The sequence below is a fragment of the Ctenocephalides felis genome, unplaced genomic scaffold (genome assembly GCF_003426905.1).
Source record: "Ctenocephalides felis isolate EL2017-DRISC unplaced genomic scaffold, ASM342690v1 CF-g0.4_SCAFFOLD_03572, whole genome shotgun sequence".
Lineage (NCBI taxonomy): Eukaryota > Metazoa > Arthropoda > Insecta > Siphonaptera > Pulicidae > Ctenocephalides > Ctenocephalides felis.
Window position 1 is genome coordinate 33,806,643 of NW_020539726.1, and position 14,574 is coordinate 33,821,216.

The 14,574-nt window shown below is 29.2% G+C and overlaps 2 protein-coding genes across 2 annotated transcripts in view; both read left to right on the forward strand.

The window, feature by feature from the left end:
• The first annotated feature begins 247 nt into the window (after nucleotides 1-247).
• On the forward strand, nucleotides 248-8,748 carry LOC113388387 (SWI/SNF-related matrix-associated actin-dependent regulator of chromatin subfamily E member 1-like). The gene is made up of 8 exons (XM_026625771.1): nucleotides 248-305; nucleotides 1,263-1,399; nucleotides 1,929-2,214; nucleotides 2,720-2,821; nucleotides 2,901-3,034; nucleotides 4,689-4,829; nucleotides 6,509-6,750; nucleotides 8,658-8,748. The coding sequence occupies exons 1-8, from the start codon at nucleotides 248-250 to the stop codon at nucleotides 8,746-8,748; spliced, it is 1,191 nt and encodes a 396-aa protein (XP_026481556.1).
• A 2,611-nt stretch (nucleotides 8,749-11,359) lies between these two features.
• The window catches only part of LOC113388388 (splicing factor, arginine/serine-rich 15-like), a 7,248-nt gene continuing 4,033 nt past the window's right edge, over nucleotides 11,360-14,574 (forward strand). Inside the window, exons 1-2 of the mRNA XM_026625772.1 lie at nucleotides 11,360-11,719; nucleotides 13,726-13,821. Coding sequence (XP_026481557.1) covers nucleotides 11,419-11,719; nucleotides 13,726-13,821 — 397 coding nt within the window. The 5' untranslated portion in view covers nucleotides 11,360-11,418. The remainder of the gene's footprint in view (nucleotides 11,720-13,725; nucleotides 13,822-14,574) is intronic.

A 14,574-nucleotide genomic window follows, 5' to 3' on the forward strand; every position in this document is an offset into this window, starting at 1 on the left:
TTTGGTGGACTCTCAAAAATGTACGGAATGATATATGTATACAAATTATATAAAGTTACTGCTTTTTATATATAGTTAGATAAATAATTAAAATATACATGTAACAAAGTGTCAATTACGTTCAAATGTGTATAAGTTAATTTATGCGCAATTACTTTATTAATCAATGTGTTATGAATTTTGCAGAACTTACAACAAGATATCACAATAATTTTAAGAAAGGCTTAGAAGATATATTTTATCAAAAATGTCTATGCCACCGACTTATAAACAAATTGCAGTTAGTACACCTGTACAAAGTACTCGTGAGTATTTATAATTAATAAATAATATTTACTACAATAATTTACAAACACTTGCATCAAAACAAATATGGCGTTTGTAAATACCACAAATCAAAATATTTGTGTTTGGTATGAATTTTACTGTTAAAAATAGTTCTAATTTATTCAAAAGCATTATTTGAGGTTTATGGCCAGTGATTGTTTGTATTTCGAAGAACAAATGGTACTTCTCAAAGTTAATTTTCAATTCGATGTCAAATAGGTTAGGTCTTATATTTCAACTTGTCTCCTTTTTTATATTTTACACTGATATTAAAATAGTTTTATCCAATCACAAGGTAATTATACAGTGCTTTAAGGAATCTCTATCATTCATGGAATAGTAGTAATAATAAATCTTATAATATTTACCAAAAGCTAATCATGTTGTTTGTAATGTTAAGCTAGGTTTCATAAAGGTAATATTAATTAATTAATTTATTTATTACAATTAAGAGTCTCGATAATAGTAATTTACAAATATTTGTTAAAGATAGTTTAAATGTGTTTAATAGCATAGTTTGAGATTTATAGCAAGTGTTTGTGTGTATTTTGAATAAAAAATGTTACTTTTTTAAATTCATTTACAATTCAATATATTATATGTTATATTTCAACATTTTTTATTTTACTCTTTACTCTTTACTCTTTATAATCCTATTTTTCTGCAACTTGTTAGATAAAACAATGATAGATTATTAACTATATATAATATAAGTATAATATCAAAATTTGATTAAAATAGATACTAACAGCGGAGAATCTATCAGAAGTTTTTATTTTGCTCTACTTGTAACAATAATTTAGTAATGATATAAATGTATTAGGAACTATAAATAATATGTTTATGTAATATATTTTATATCATTTACAACTGTATTAGTTTGTAATGTTAAGCTAGGTTCAATAAAGGTAATTTAATTTTGTTTATTCTTTTAGAACGATTAAGAGCCTCGGGTGGTGGAGGAGGTGGAGATGGAGGAAGCCGAAAAGATAATTCGGGGTCACCTTTTATAGTGACCCCACACAGTCATCCTGGTTATTTACCGCAGAAAGTTAGCAAAGCTAGTGCTTCTGTAAGTATTTTAAAATCTAAACATAATCTGTATTTATCAAATTTGTATTCTAAAAATTAATGTTTAGAATTATTAGTAGCAAATATATAAGAGGTAATAAGTTATGTATATTTTTATGATTTTTGCATTAAAAAACTTGATTTATATTGATAAATATGTTTAACAAAACTATTTGTTTATAAGTGACTACTGTTTAAATCATTGTGCAACAAAATACTTTTTTTTTAATTTCAGAAATGATTTTTATTCATGCAAGCTTTATAACTAAAATATTTTTAATAAATGAAATTATGTAAATATTTGATATAAATTCTTAGAAAAAAATATCTGTTTATGAAGTTTGATAAGAGTAAAGTATAAATGAAGAAATAATTTTCATAACATTAAATTGAAAAATCAAACAATTAATTATTTATTCTACATTCTATTTCTAACTATAAATAGAATAAAATTATGCAGGTTATTAAATCATTAAATTATGATTCATTAAAATATCAAAGTAAATTACATCAATAATCTTTTTCTCTAGGCGACTGCCCTAAAGCCACCGAAAGCCCCAGAGAAACCACTCATGCCCTACATGAGATACTCTCGTAGAGTTTGGGATTCAGTAAAAGCAAATCATCCAGATCTAAAATTATGGGAAATTGGAAAAATCATTGGAGGAATGTGGAGGGATTTGCCCGAGAGCGAAAAAGTTGAATTTGTTGAAGAATATGAAGCTGATAAAGTGGAATATGAAAAGAATTTGAAAGCTTATCATAACTCATCTGCTTATTTGGCTTATATTGCTGCTAAAAATAGAGTAAAACCAGGTAAGGGTAATATATATATATATATATATATATATATATATATATATGATATATATCTATCTATCTATCTATATATGTATAAATATATATATATATATATATATATATATATATATATGTATATATATATATATCGCTTGTTGTTTAATTGTTTCTTTCCAAACAATTAATCCAACAAATAAAAAATTAGGTAAATAATTTTTGCTTCCTAATTTTTTATATATTTCTACATATTTTTTCCTTTTTTAAGAAAAAGTAGATAATTCATACATTTATAAGTTTTTTAATATTATGTAATCATCATTAATAATATTGTTATATCATAAAAAGTTGTTTTTGACAGAAAAACCTGATGAGGACGTATTTATTATTTTTATTTAGTGGATTAATTATTTAGAAAAACATATAAATTTATTGGAATATCCAGGATTTATCTAATAAATTAACTTTAGTTTAAACAACATATAGCAAAGATATTCTTATAATAGTTTGTTATCTTTTATAGTGACTCTTGTCTCAGAAGAAAGAGACGTTCATGATCGTTCAAGTGGCAAACAACAACAACAAGACAGAAGAATTGATATTCAACCAGCTGAAGATGAAGATGGTAAATATACCATTTAATTTAATTAATATTATATTAATTTGACCATAATAATTAAATTATACTGTCTTATTACTCTCAGATCAAGATGATGGTTACTCTGCTAAACATGTAGCCTTCGCTCGCTATAACCGAAATCACCGCCTGATTAATGAAATATTTTCTGATGCTATCGTACCAGATGTCAGATCTGTAGTTACAACATCTAGAATGCAGGTAATAAACTAGAGGTATATGCATCGTGCCTTAAGGCAAATTGCTGGAACTTCCCATACCAAAAATTAATTTTTCTAAATAAGATTAAATTTATTATTTTATTGATTAAATCTATTCATTAGATTGTTGAAATTAAAATGTTTTCTTCATTTTAAAATATTTTGGTAATTTTGAAATTTTTTTCAAAGCAATCGCACTGGTTTAGCTGCCTAGAGTCGAAATATCGAAAAATATTTGTTTGCGCCTTCATAAATGTTACACATCTACTCTCTTCTATATAATGGCAATAAAATAATTTACCATCGCAAATACTAAGCTAATTTTCTTGAACTGTGAACAACTTACACACTAGTTGGTTTGGTATTTTGCCTTGAGGCAAGTTACATGAACTTCTTGATATGTGTAAATAATCGACTTAATCAAAAAAAAGTGTAAATAATATACTTCATCAATCCTACTTTAAAAAAAACGATAATAATTTTAGCAAACTTTGACGAATTTTAAAAAAAAATTAAACTACTTGTCGTAAGGCCGTAATATTTCAGTAAGTTCTATAAGACCATGATATATATCGCCAAAAAAAGTTCCATGAAAATCGGCTTTTTTTCAACAGTTCATTACAAGAAAACGGCTCGGTAGATTTTCACCTAAAATTAATCAGTACCATTCCCAACTAATATCTTTCGAACAGTTTTTGATTTTTTAAAATCGGTTCGGTAGGATGAGCTTAAATGTGGACGAAAAGTTTAACACTTTTATCCAAATTATGAAGAAACGGCTTGGCAGATCGTCGCACAAAACTGACAAACGATAGTCCTCATTGAGACACATCAAATGGCTTTTTAATTTCTAAAATCGGTTCACGCGTTTTTGAGAAAACGTCGATCAAAAGTCTAATTTCGACAAATGCCAAAAAAACGATACCAATGTTTGCAAACTTTGACGAATTTTTAAAGCTGAACCAGTTGTCGTAGGGCCGTAATATTTTAGTATGATCTAGAAGACTATGGTATCTACCGTCAAAAAAATAATTATAAAAATCGTCGAATTTTTTTTTTAAAAACTTTATTACAAGAAAACGGCCCGGCCGATCTCTACCAAAAACTAATCAGCACGATTCCCAATCAATATCTTTCGAACGGTTTTTGAATTTTCTTAATCGGTTCAGAATTGCGGGCTAAAACGTGAACGAAAAATTTTTCACTTTTCTGCTATTTATAAAGAAACGTCCCGGCCGATCGTCCCACAAGACTGACAAACGATAGTTCTCGTCGAGATACATCGAATGGCTTTTAAATTTTTGAAATCGGCCCAGCCGTTTTCGAGAAAACGTCGATTTACGGCAAAAAATCTGTTCACATACACACACACACACACACATACTTTTTCCAAATTTGGTCTCATTCGATTCAGAATGGCTTGAAACGTCGAGAAAACATAAAATTAGAGAATCGGATTTTTTGATGAAAACATAAACTTCTCCTTCGGGAAGTTAATAAATTCAATAATGAACCAAATTATTATTTTTTAGGTAATAATAAATTGTATCTGGTCTTTCAAAGTAATTAGTGTCTGTGTTCAATGTATTCATTAACTTTAATAATAAGATTGCATCTGGCTACTTCAACAATTTATCTCTATCAACTTTTATCAGGTTTTAAGAAGACAAGTCCATTCTTTAACAATGCATCAGAAAAAATTAGAGGCTGAGTTGCAGCAGATCGAAGACAAATTTGAAACTAAGAAGAGGAAGTTTATTGAAAGCAGTGAAACTTTTCAACAAGAACTAAAGAAGGTATTTAAAAAAATAAAATTACCCATACAGTAAAATATTATACAAAGATTTTTATTATTAACTAGCTGACCCGGCAAACGTTATTTTGCTAAGTAAGGTATATTCTAAACAATTTCTAGAGAATCAAAAATATTAATACTTTTAGTGTATAAGGATTAAGTGTTGTTTGAATGCTATATACAATAAGGTATTTTAAAAACAATAAATCCCATTAGTTTGTCTATATTTTGTCAATACAATCACACCGGAAGTTTTATACACTTTCTATAGAAAACATGGTATATTCCAATCCAAATCTTTTTTGGTCTTTCGACTTATTGATTACGTTTCAAGTCTTTCAGATTCTTTTTGGATTCTGGATTTTGTGTAAATAATACTACTGAGCTTATACAAAATTATCAAATTTCTGCGAGGAGAGATAGAAAATGAATTGAGTATTTCTTCTTTGGCCTGCTTTTTCAAAAGTAACATTCAATGGATTAAAGTAAATTTAATAAAAAATATATATGTAGAGCAGGTCAAAGCACAAAGGTCCAATTTGACTTTGAGCAAATATAAACTATATTGTGAAAACCATAACAATTATATCACAACAAATAACACATTTCAAACGAACAATTATCTGGCTACGTTCAGTAAAACTGCCTGCTACTTCATCATTGTAGAAATGTGCTTTCTTGCTGTTTTTCAAAAATTTTGTTATTTAGACCTTTTTACCCTATAGGCGGAGTATTTTAATTTTAAATATATTTTACAAAATAATTACACTTTTAACTAATGCTGAATACTACAAACGGAAGAAAATACTTTTTTTTATGGATTTTCAAAAATTTCTGTTCATCTCCCGATAGCAAAGTCATGAGAATCAAGGTTATAGCTGGTTATACATCTTTTTGCCTCTACTTTCAAATATTGTTGTTAAACAATGCTTAACTTTACTGGTTTTTGACACATCGGTGGTGGACCTTTTTAACCCTGGACCTTCATATATTACTATCTATTCTTCGATAAATTCTAGGAAATTATAACTGGGAAAATGTTATTCGACAAAATGTCCATTTGATCGATACCAAATTTAGGTTCTGAATTTAAATAACATAAATAAAAAATAATATAACCTATTATTTAAATAATATTTTATAAATATTTTATAAATACCAATGAGTATACAATTATACAAATGAGATCTTTCAGAGCACCGTGTTTGAGAAAAATATGCCAAAAACTGCATTTTCATATCAACATTTCAAAAAAGTTAATATTTTGAGATTCTAATAACACTTGCGGCCAGTTTAATAACGTTTTTGTGTATAAATATAACTACGAACAAAACTACTTACTACAATTTAATCATAATTAAATAATATTCACGTTAAACATCCTATTAAACATAATTAAACATCATGAGTCAAAAACGTTTGACGTTTGACGTATTAGCCACCGTCCATTGTTTTATTTAAATTACGCTTCCACAAAAATGTTCAAATTAAAAATGTAAAGTTTCTACGCGATTTTGAAACAATATCTCACCTTTCCGACAACCTACTGATTAGCACGAATTTTTCAAGACTAAGACTGGCCAAATCGGTTTAGCCGTTTTCGAGTTTTAGCGGATCATTTTATCGAGAGCTCCATTTTTATATATAAGATTATTATTAATTATCTTTCTATTTCTCTAGCACTGTAAACCAGCCGTGACCGAAGAAGCGTTCCAGAAAATGGTGGAAAAACAATACGAGGCTTTGCGACAAGAACGTTTAGCCGGACCAAAAAAGGTCCTCGGGCTGATGATGCCAACAGAGGATCAGCTGGTGGTACAGGGGGCCCGAAATCTGTCGAAGAGGCCCAGAATAATGCTCCTGCGGCTGCAGGTGCTACTATGGCATCTGCACCGACTGAGGATAGTCAGGGATCGAGAGAGGTATGTAATAATATTTTAGATAATATTAAACTAGAGATTTTATGTACAACACTTTGCTGCTGTAAAGCATTTATCTCACAAATAAATATAAAATATTAGGTTGTCAAATATCTCCCTTCCGCTTTTTTGCTCTTGGTTTATAATACAAAAAGGCGGAAGGGAGATATTTGACAACCTAATATTTATAATATTCAAAAATTACATTTTGCTCAATAATTGCTCACTCAAAATTATATTTGAAGAACATTTTGTATTTGAGTACGGTGTTGAATATAGTAATGGTTTATCATTATTATTAATTTTGCACAATTCCTCAAGTGTTTTAAAAAACATTATTTGTATTGAATTTATTAAAACAAAGAACAGGATGCAAATTTTATGATCTGAAGTTTTAAATTTTTTATTCTACACATGCTTGATTAATGTATCTTGATAAATATTAATATGCAAAATTAAATAAAACATAAAAATACATTTATTTCTTACCTTATGAAGTATTTTTTCACATTTTTCACATTTACATCACTTTTTTAACACTCACCAAGCACAACACAAGTAGTCTCACAAATTTATAACTACCGATATAAATAATTTAACCAACAATTAAGTTATTAGTTATTGCATGTTTGTGTCGTTTATTAGACCACTAATTTTTTTTCATCACTGTGTAATTTCCTCACCATGCTTTTCACACGGATAGATGATAGTTCTGCACTATATACAGGTAAATAGATAGTTTAATGAAAACGCTCTCGTGAAATAGTACAATTGGTAAAAAAATATATATATATATATATATACTCAATGTGGTCAATAAAACTCCAATTAAAAATCCAAAGAAAAATTCAAAGAAACCAGTGAAATACAATTTTGTATGATGATATAAAATAAGGATAATTTATAACTTGAACTTTATTATTTTTTTTTTTTCATTATATAAAAAGCCAATCAGTAAAAAAGAATTACATACAGTATGTAGTGAAAATGGTTTATAAGAATATTTGCTTAGGCTTATTAAATTTTTTTAAAATAAATTACATGCAATACCAAGGCAATCAGTGAAAAATATTTGCATTTGACATGTAATGAGAATAATATATAAGATTTGCTTCTATTTTATTTTTCTCTTTTTTAATAAACAAATAATAAGAGTCAATCAGTAAAAAAAAATAGAATAATAATAATGCAAATATGATATGCAATGAAAAAAATTTATAAAAACTCTCGCTTCAACTTAATGTTTTTTTTTTTTTAAATATAACAATAATAAAAATAAATCAGTGAATGGTATTTACATACAATATATAATACTAATTTTTTATCAAATTCTTGAGTTTTTTTAAATTCTTGCATTATATCTAATAAGAATCATTTATAAGATTTACTTCAACTTTATCGTTTTTTTTCTATAAATATAACAAGTAATAAAAGAGCAATCAGTAAAAAAAATAATGAGAATAACAATAATGCAAATATGATACGCAATGAAAATAATTTATAAGAGCTTTTGCTTCAACATCTTCTTTTTTTTTTCATTTTAATATAACAATAAAAATAAATCAATGAATAGTATTCACATACCTTATATAATACTAATTTTTTATCAAATTCTTGAGAGTTTCTTTAAATTCTTGCATTCATTAAAATTTTGAGCTACGAATTACACTTTCAACATTTGTCATACAGATTTAGAATACCTGATATTTTTTATTTCAATTTGCATAATAATAATTTGAAAGCATTAAGTAACATATTTGAATATTAAAAATACTTTTTTTTGAGTCTGACGAGCAATGAATAATCAATCGAATGATTGAACTTGAAGTTCTAGATTGTTTTTCATTATGTCATTATGCATTTATTGAATAAATATTGTTTTGATTATAAAATATTTTTTTAAAATGCAGAGGCAGTATAATGCATTCCAATTCTATAGAAGAAACTGTACGATCTAAGGATTTTAATGTAGAGTTCCGTTACAGTGACAGAAATGTTTGAATTTAAGGCATTGACAAATTTATAATTATCACCAGCTCTTTTTTTCGATTTATTATAATCATTGACACGAATATTTTTGCAAAGAAAATCAGAACAGAAAAGACTGTCCATTCTACGACTCACAAAGTAAATGAAAAAAATGATCCAGAAGCAATATTAGAGCTGTCCTTTGCTCGATTGTTTATAAAAACTAATACTAAAGAAAGTCTAAATTAAAAATATTTTAGAAGATCAGAAAAGTATCTATCAATTAATCTAAAAATACAAACAAATTATGAGAACAACATATGGATCATCCGAAGACTTTCTAAATTCCTGTAGTGTATGTTTGAATACAAGACTTTGACAAATTTCATCTCTTATCGATTAATGATTGTCTGTTGTTAGATTTTCAAAGTGATGTTGGTAATATTTATTCGATCAGAAAAAAATGATTCATGAGGGCTGTTCTTGCCTCGATTGTTTATAATTAATTCCACAAATTAAATACTTTTACAAAGTATCTATTGAATAATGTAAAAATACAGACAAATGCAACGGATCATCCAAAGACTTTCTAAATGTAATGTTTTGCCAAGACTTTGGCAAATTCAATAATAACCAGCCCTTTTCTCGATTAATTATTATAATCATTGTCACAAATAGATATTTTTGTAAAGTAAATTAGAACAGAAAGTATGTTTGTTCTAAGATTCACAAAGTGAATGATGTCAGTGACAATTATTCGATAAGAAAACAGAAGATTCCAGGACAGTCCTTTCCTCGATTGTTCAAAATCAATGACACGAATAAATACTTTAGAAGATCAAAGATGTATGTATCGATTAATGTAAGAATACAGACATATCCTACGGATCATCTAAAGACTTTCTAAATTCTACATGTTTTATAGATGCTATAGTTGTAGTGTATGTTTGAATTCAAGACTTTGATAAATTCATAATAATCAGCCCTTTTCTCAATTAATTATAATCATTGTCACGAATAAATATTTTTGAAAAGTAAATCAGAACAGAAAAGACTGTCTGTTTTAAGAATCACTAAGTGAATTAAGTCGGTAACAATTATTTAATCAGAAAAAAAATGATCCACGAGGGCTGTTCTTGCCTCGGTTGTTCATAATCAATGCCACGAATAAATACTTTAGAGAAGAATCTATCGATTAATCTAAAAATACAGACAGGTGCTTGTATATATAAAAGGCAACGTCATGTGGATCATCTAAAGACTTTCTAAATTCTTAATATTTTATAGTTTTAGTGTAAATACTCCCAAGTCTGATGCCATAACGAAAATCAGCAATTTAAGGAAGAGTTTAGTATTTACCATACCTTTTATGTATTTTTTGACTGTTTTTTTTATTTTGCGCAAAGTCCGGCGGTTTGTACAATTTCACGAGAGCTTATTACGTAATTATTAATCACTAAAAAATCACTGACTGGCGAAAATATTAACTAAAACACGTTTTTAATTGATTTTGTTTAGCTTAACCTCGAAATACTAAAGAGATTCTATTCAACACGTTGCCGGCACGTGTGTTGGCCGATGGGAAAGTTGTGGACAAAATCGCGGTTATTTCGAATTTAAAAATAGAAAATAATGTTTTATTACATTTTTTTCAAACATTCAGGGTGCATTATGTATATGTGGTCAATTGAAATGTTGCATAACTTTAACAATTTTCAATGAATTTCGATAAACCTTTTTTTATTATCAAATTTAAAGGCTTGCAGATGATACGGGAATTCTAGCTCAGCATCACAACCAATTGCTTGCCTATGAAAAGAAAAGTGGATGAAATTATGGAGATTAAAAGTAAACAATTCTAAAGCAATTCATGTTACGTTTACCCTATGGCAAGGTTCATGCCCTCTTGTTAGATTGAATTTCACCATTGGTTTCTGTATCCAATGTAGTTAAAAAGCACCAGCACCTAGAACTAATACTTAGACAATTTAATTGATTAATGGGTTGAAAATCACAAGTCTTATTAGAAAATAAGCTCCTAATATACAAGACAATTATTAAACCAATATGGCCCTACGGTCTACAACTATGGGATGCGGTCAGTAAATCAAACATAGCAATTCTAAAGAAGTTCCGGAACAAAATTTTGAAACAAATCGTGAACGCCCCAAAATATGTACCAAACTGGCCAATACATCAAGATCTTAGAATTTTCACCGTGGAAGAAGAAATTAACCATTACTGCTCCAGATGCAAGACTCGGCCAAGTCGACATCCAAACCAACTAGCTTGTGACCATCTCAAGCAAAAAAAAAATTAAAGCCTTACAATTTTTTCTAGCTAGATTCCAAAAACCTAGACCCTCTTCATTGCGCAAACAAAACTTCAGTCTTCATTGACCACCACATATTGTACAATCTTCAATAAATATCCTATAACATATTTCAACGACAATGTAATAAATTCAAACAAACTTGTCCGTAAGGGTATGGTTTTTCTACAAATTTACCTAAAACTAATTATTCTGTAAAGCTACATATCACCAATAGGCATTTCTAAATAAAGAAAAAATATCATAACTATTCTATTTTATAATATCAACTTATTTCCTCTAGCCAATGGAGCAAGAGCAGCCCAAAAAAATAGAAGAGCCCAAAGACCAAAAACCAGACACCATAAAAACAGAAGACCGAATCCGAAGCAATGGAAATCGAGCCTCCAGAAGGTTCAACAGCCGAATCAACACCAGCTCCGCCAAGTGCAGGAGATGAAAGCGCCTCCAAATCACCTCCAGAAGAAAAACCAATTGTGAAGACAGAGGAAAAGAGTGAAATTAAGAATGAACCAACACCACCACCGCCGGCAGTGGAAACACCGCCAATTTCGGAAAGTAATCAAATGCCGCCGGTGGTGGAACCGCCACAAGGGCACCATCATGCACCGGCTCCGCCGCATCCTGAGGCACAGATGCCGCCGCAGCAGGCGCCTTTGGCACCTCAACCAGGTAATAGGAATAAATTAGAGATAAACACTAGTTGTAAGTGGCATTTTGCCTTAAGGCAAGTTGCATGAACTTTCCGAAATATTTAAATAATCGATATAATCAATAGAGATCAATATATTAATTTATGAGTGATTGATTTAAGTATACCGAGTTGCTGTAGAGGTCCTTAATGTAAGAAACTATTTTAGATTATAAATTTTGAACAAAAAAAAATATTACACGTTATTAAAAAACAAACATGCGTCTAGTGCATACACAGAGTATTTTTTAAAATCGCGATCAATTAATTCCAAATAAATTTAATCAATTTTTAAAATTAAACAACTTTTCTTAGGACTATAATACTTTAGTATGTTTACTAAGACCATATACTCTATTACCCTAAACATTTTTATTAAAATATTTTTTTATTAAAATAGTCGATTTTTTTAACTTCCGTAGGGTAAGTTATAGTAATCGCATAAAATCGAAAATGAACATTTTTGCATATCTTTAAGTTGCAAAAGTGTCTGAACATTTTGGCATACCTTAGAAAAAATTGATGTGTGTGTGTGCGAATACAAATTTTCGTCCACGATTTCCTGAACACCGATCAACCGATTTGAATAATTCAAAAAACATTCGATTCGTATTGATAAAGAGACGTGCTGATTAGTTTTTTGACAAAGGCAGGTCCAGCCGTTTTGAAGATACGGGGCAAAGTGTCAAAAATGGTACTTCAGTTTTTTAGAGAACGGAGCGACCGATTTGAATGATTCAAAAAAACCTTTTATTTGTATTGACGAAATGAAGAACTGACAATTTTTTGGGAAGGCGGGTCTAGCGGTTTCGGAGATCTAGTAAAAAAAGTAAAAATAAGTGCCATTTGGCGGTCAAAAATGATCATTGGGCATATGCACAACAAATTATTAGATATTTTATAGGAATTTTAACAAAAAGAAAAAAATTGTTTACAATTTCTATGGGTTCTGTTACCATGCTCCAGACTGCGAAGAGGCGCTTACGCGCTTCGATACTACGTCTCTAGGCACCTAACAGAGCGATTGGTTTGAAAAAAAAGTTCAACATTTCCAAAATATTAAACTTCAAATTCAAATCTTTCAAATCTTTCGAAAATTTCAAAGATCTCAAAAATCTATTTTTTTTTCAACGTTAAAATCTTTTTTAAAAATCATAATTTTTGGTACGGAAAGTTCCAGCAATTTGCCTAAAGGTACGATGCCATACTATACTAATTTTAACCATTATTTATGATGAAAAGGCTGGCCGATGTTTGTCCAAAATTAATCAGCACGATTCTCAAATAAAATTTTTCGAGTAGTTTTTAAATTTTTAAAATCTATTTGGGATATTTGGCCGATCTTCGCACAAAACTTAGAAACGCTAGTCCTCAACGAGATACATCGAATGACTTTATTATAAGAAAACGGCCCGGTCGATCTTTAACCAAAAACTAATCAGCACGATTCCCAAATAACATTCTTCAAATAGTTTTTGCATTTCTGAAATCGATTCAAAATTTTTGGCTAAATCGTAGATGAAAATTTTTGCACATTTCTGCTAATTCCGAAGAAAAGGCTCGACCGATTATCGCAAAAAACTGAGAAACGATAATCCTCATCGAGTTACATCGAATGGCTTTTAAATTTTTTAATCGGCCTAGCAGTTTTTAAGAAAACGTCGATTTACGGCAAAAAATCTGTTCACACACACACACATACTTATTCCAAATTTGGTCTCGTTCGATTCAGAATAGCTTGAAACGAACGAGGAAACATAAAATTAGCGAATCGGATTTTTTTGATGAAAACATAAACTTCTCCTTCGGGAAGTTGATAATAAAGTTGTACTTTTCTTACAAAAAGCTTGCATATTTTTTCCAATGTCAACATATCTCCATCATCATTACTACACAAATATTTGCATGCTTTGCAATTGGTTTCATTTAATTCATTGTGTGCACATGTATGTTCTGCTTTTTTTAACACATTGATCATTTTATCTAGTGCAATTTTCTGGTCCAGGAGGACCCGGCCTGCCACCGCCACCGCCGCACGCACAGATGCCCATCGACCCTCATATTCCACCACATCATCCACAAGGTATCATTCATGTCATGCAAAATAACAAACATATAAAATAATCACCACTGCCATTGCATATATTTACCAGCTTTATAAGCAAATTCTGTGGTAACACAGCTGGTAATGAAGCCTTCTTTCTTGGTAGCAAAAAATGTGAAAATCTATTTGTTAACTAGTTGGTATTGGTATTTTGTATTGAGGCAAGTTACATGAACTTCCCGATATGCGTAAATAATCGACTTAATCAATAAAAAATCTATTAATTTATGAGTGATTAAAAGTATTCCGAGTGGATTTATTATTAATTAAAAACGAACGAGCACGTTAACTCGGAGGATTTTCTAAAAGCAAATTTTCACAAGTCAATAATTCTTATATTTGAACCAGTTTCCCTAGGACTTTAATGGTTTAGTATGTTCATTAAGACCAAGTATTCTATCATTATACCAAGCAAAACGTCTAATTTTAATTGTAACAAACGTCAAAAAAACTACTCATTTTCTCAAACTTTGATTAATTTTTAAAATTAAACTACTTGTCGTAAGGTCGTAATATTTCAGTAAGTTCTATAAGACCATGATATATATCATCAAAAAAAGTTTCATAAAAATCGGCTCAATTTTTTTTTCAACAACGAATTACAAGAAAACGGTTAGGTAGATTTTCACCTAAAACTAATCAGTATCGTTCCCACTTAATATCTTTCGAACAGTTTTTGATTCTTTTAAATTGATTCAGTAGTATGAGCTTAAGGGGGTTGTTCGTTCGGGG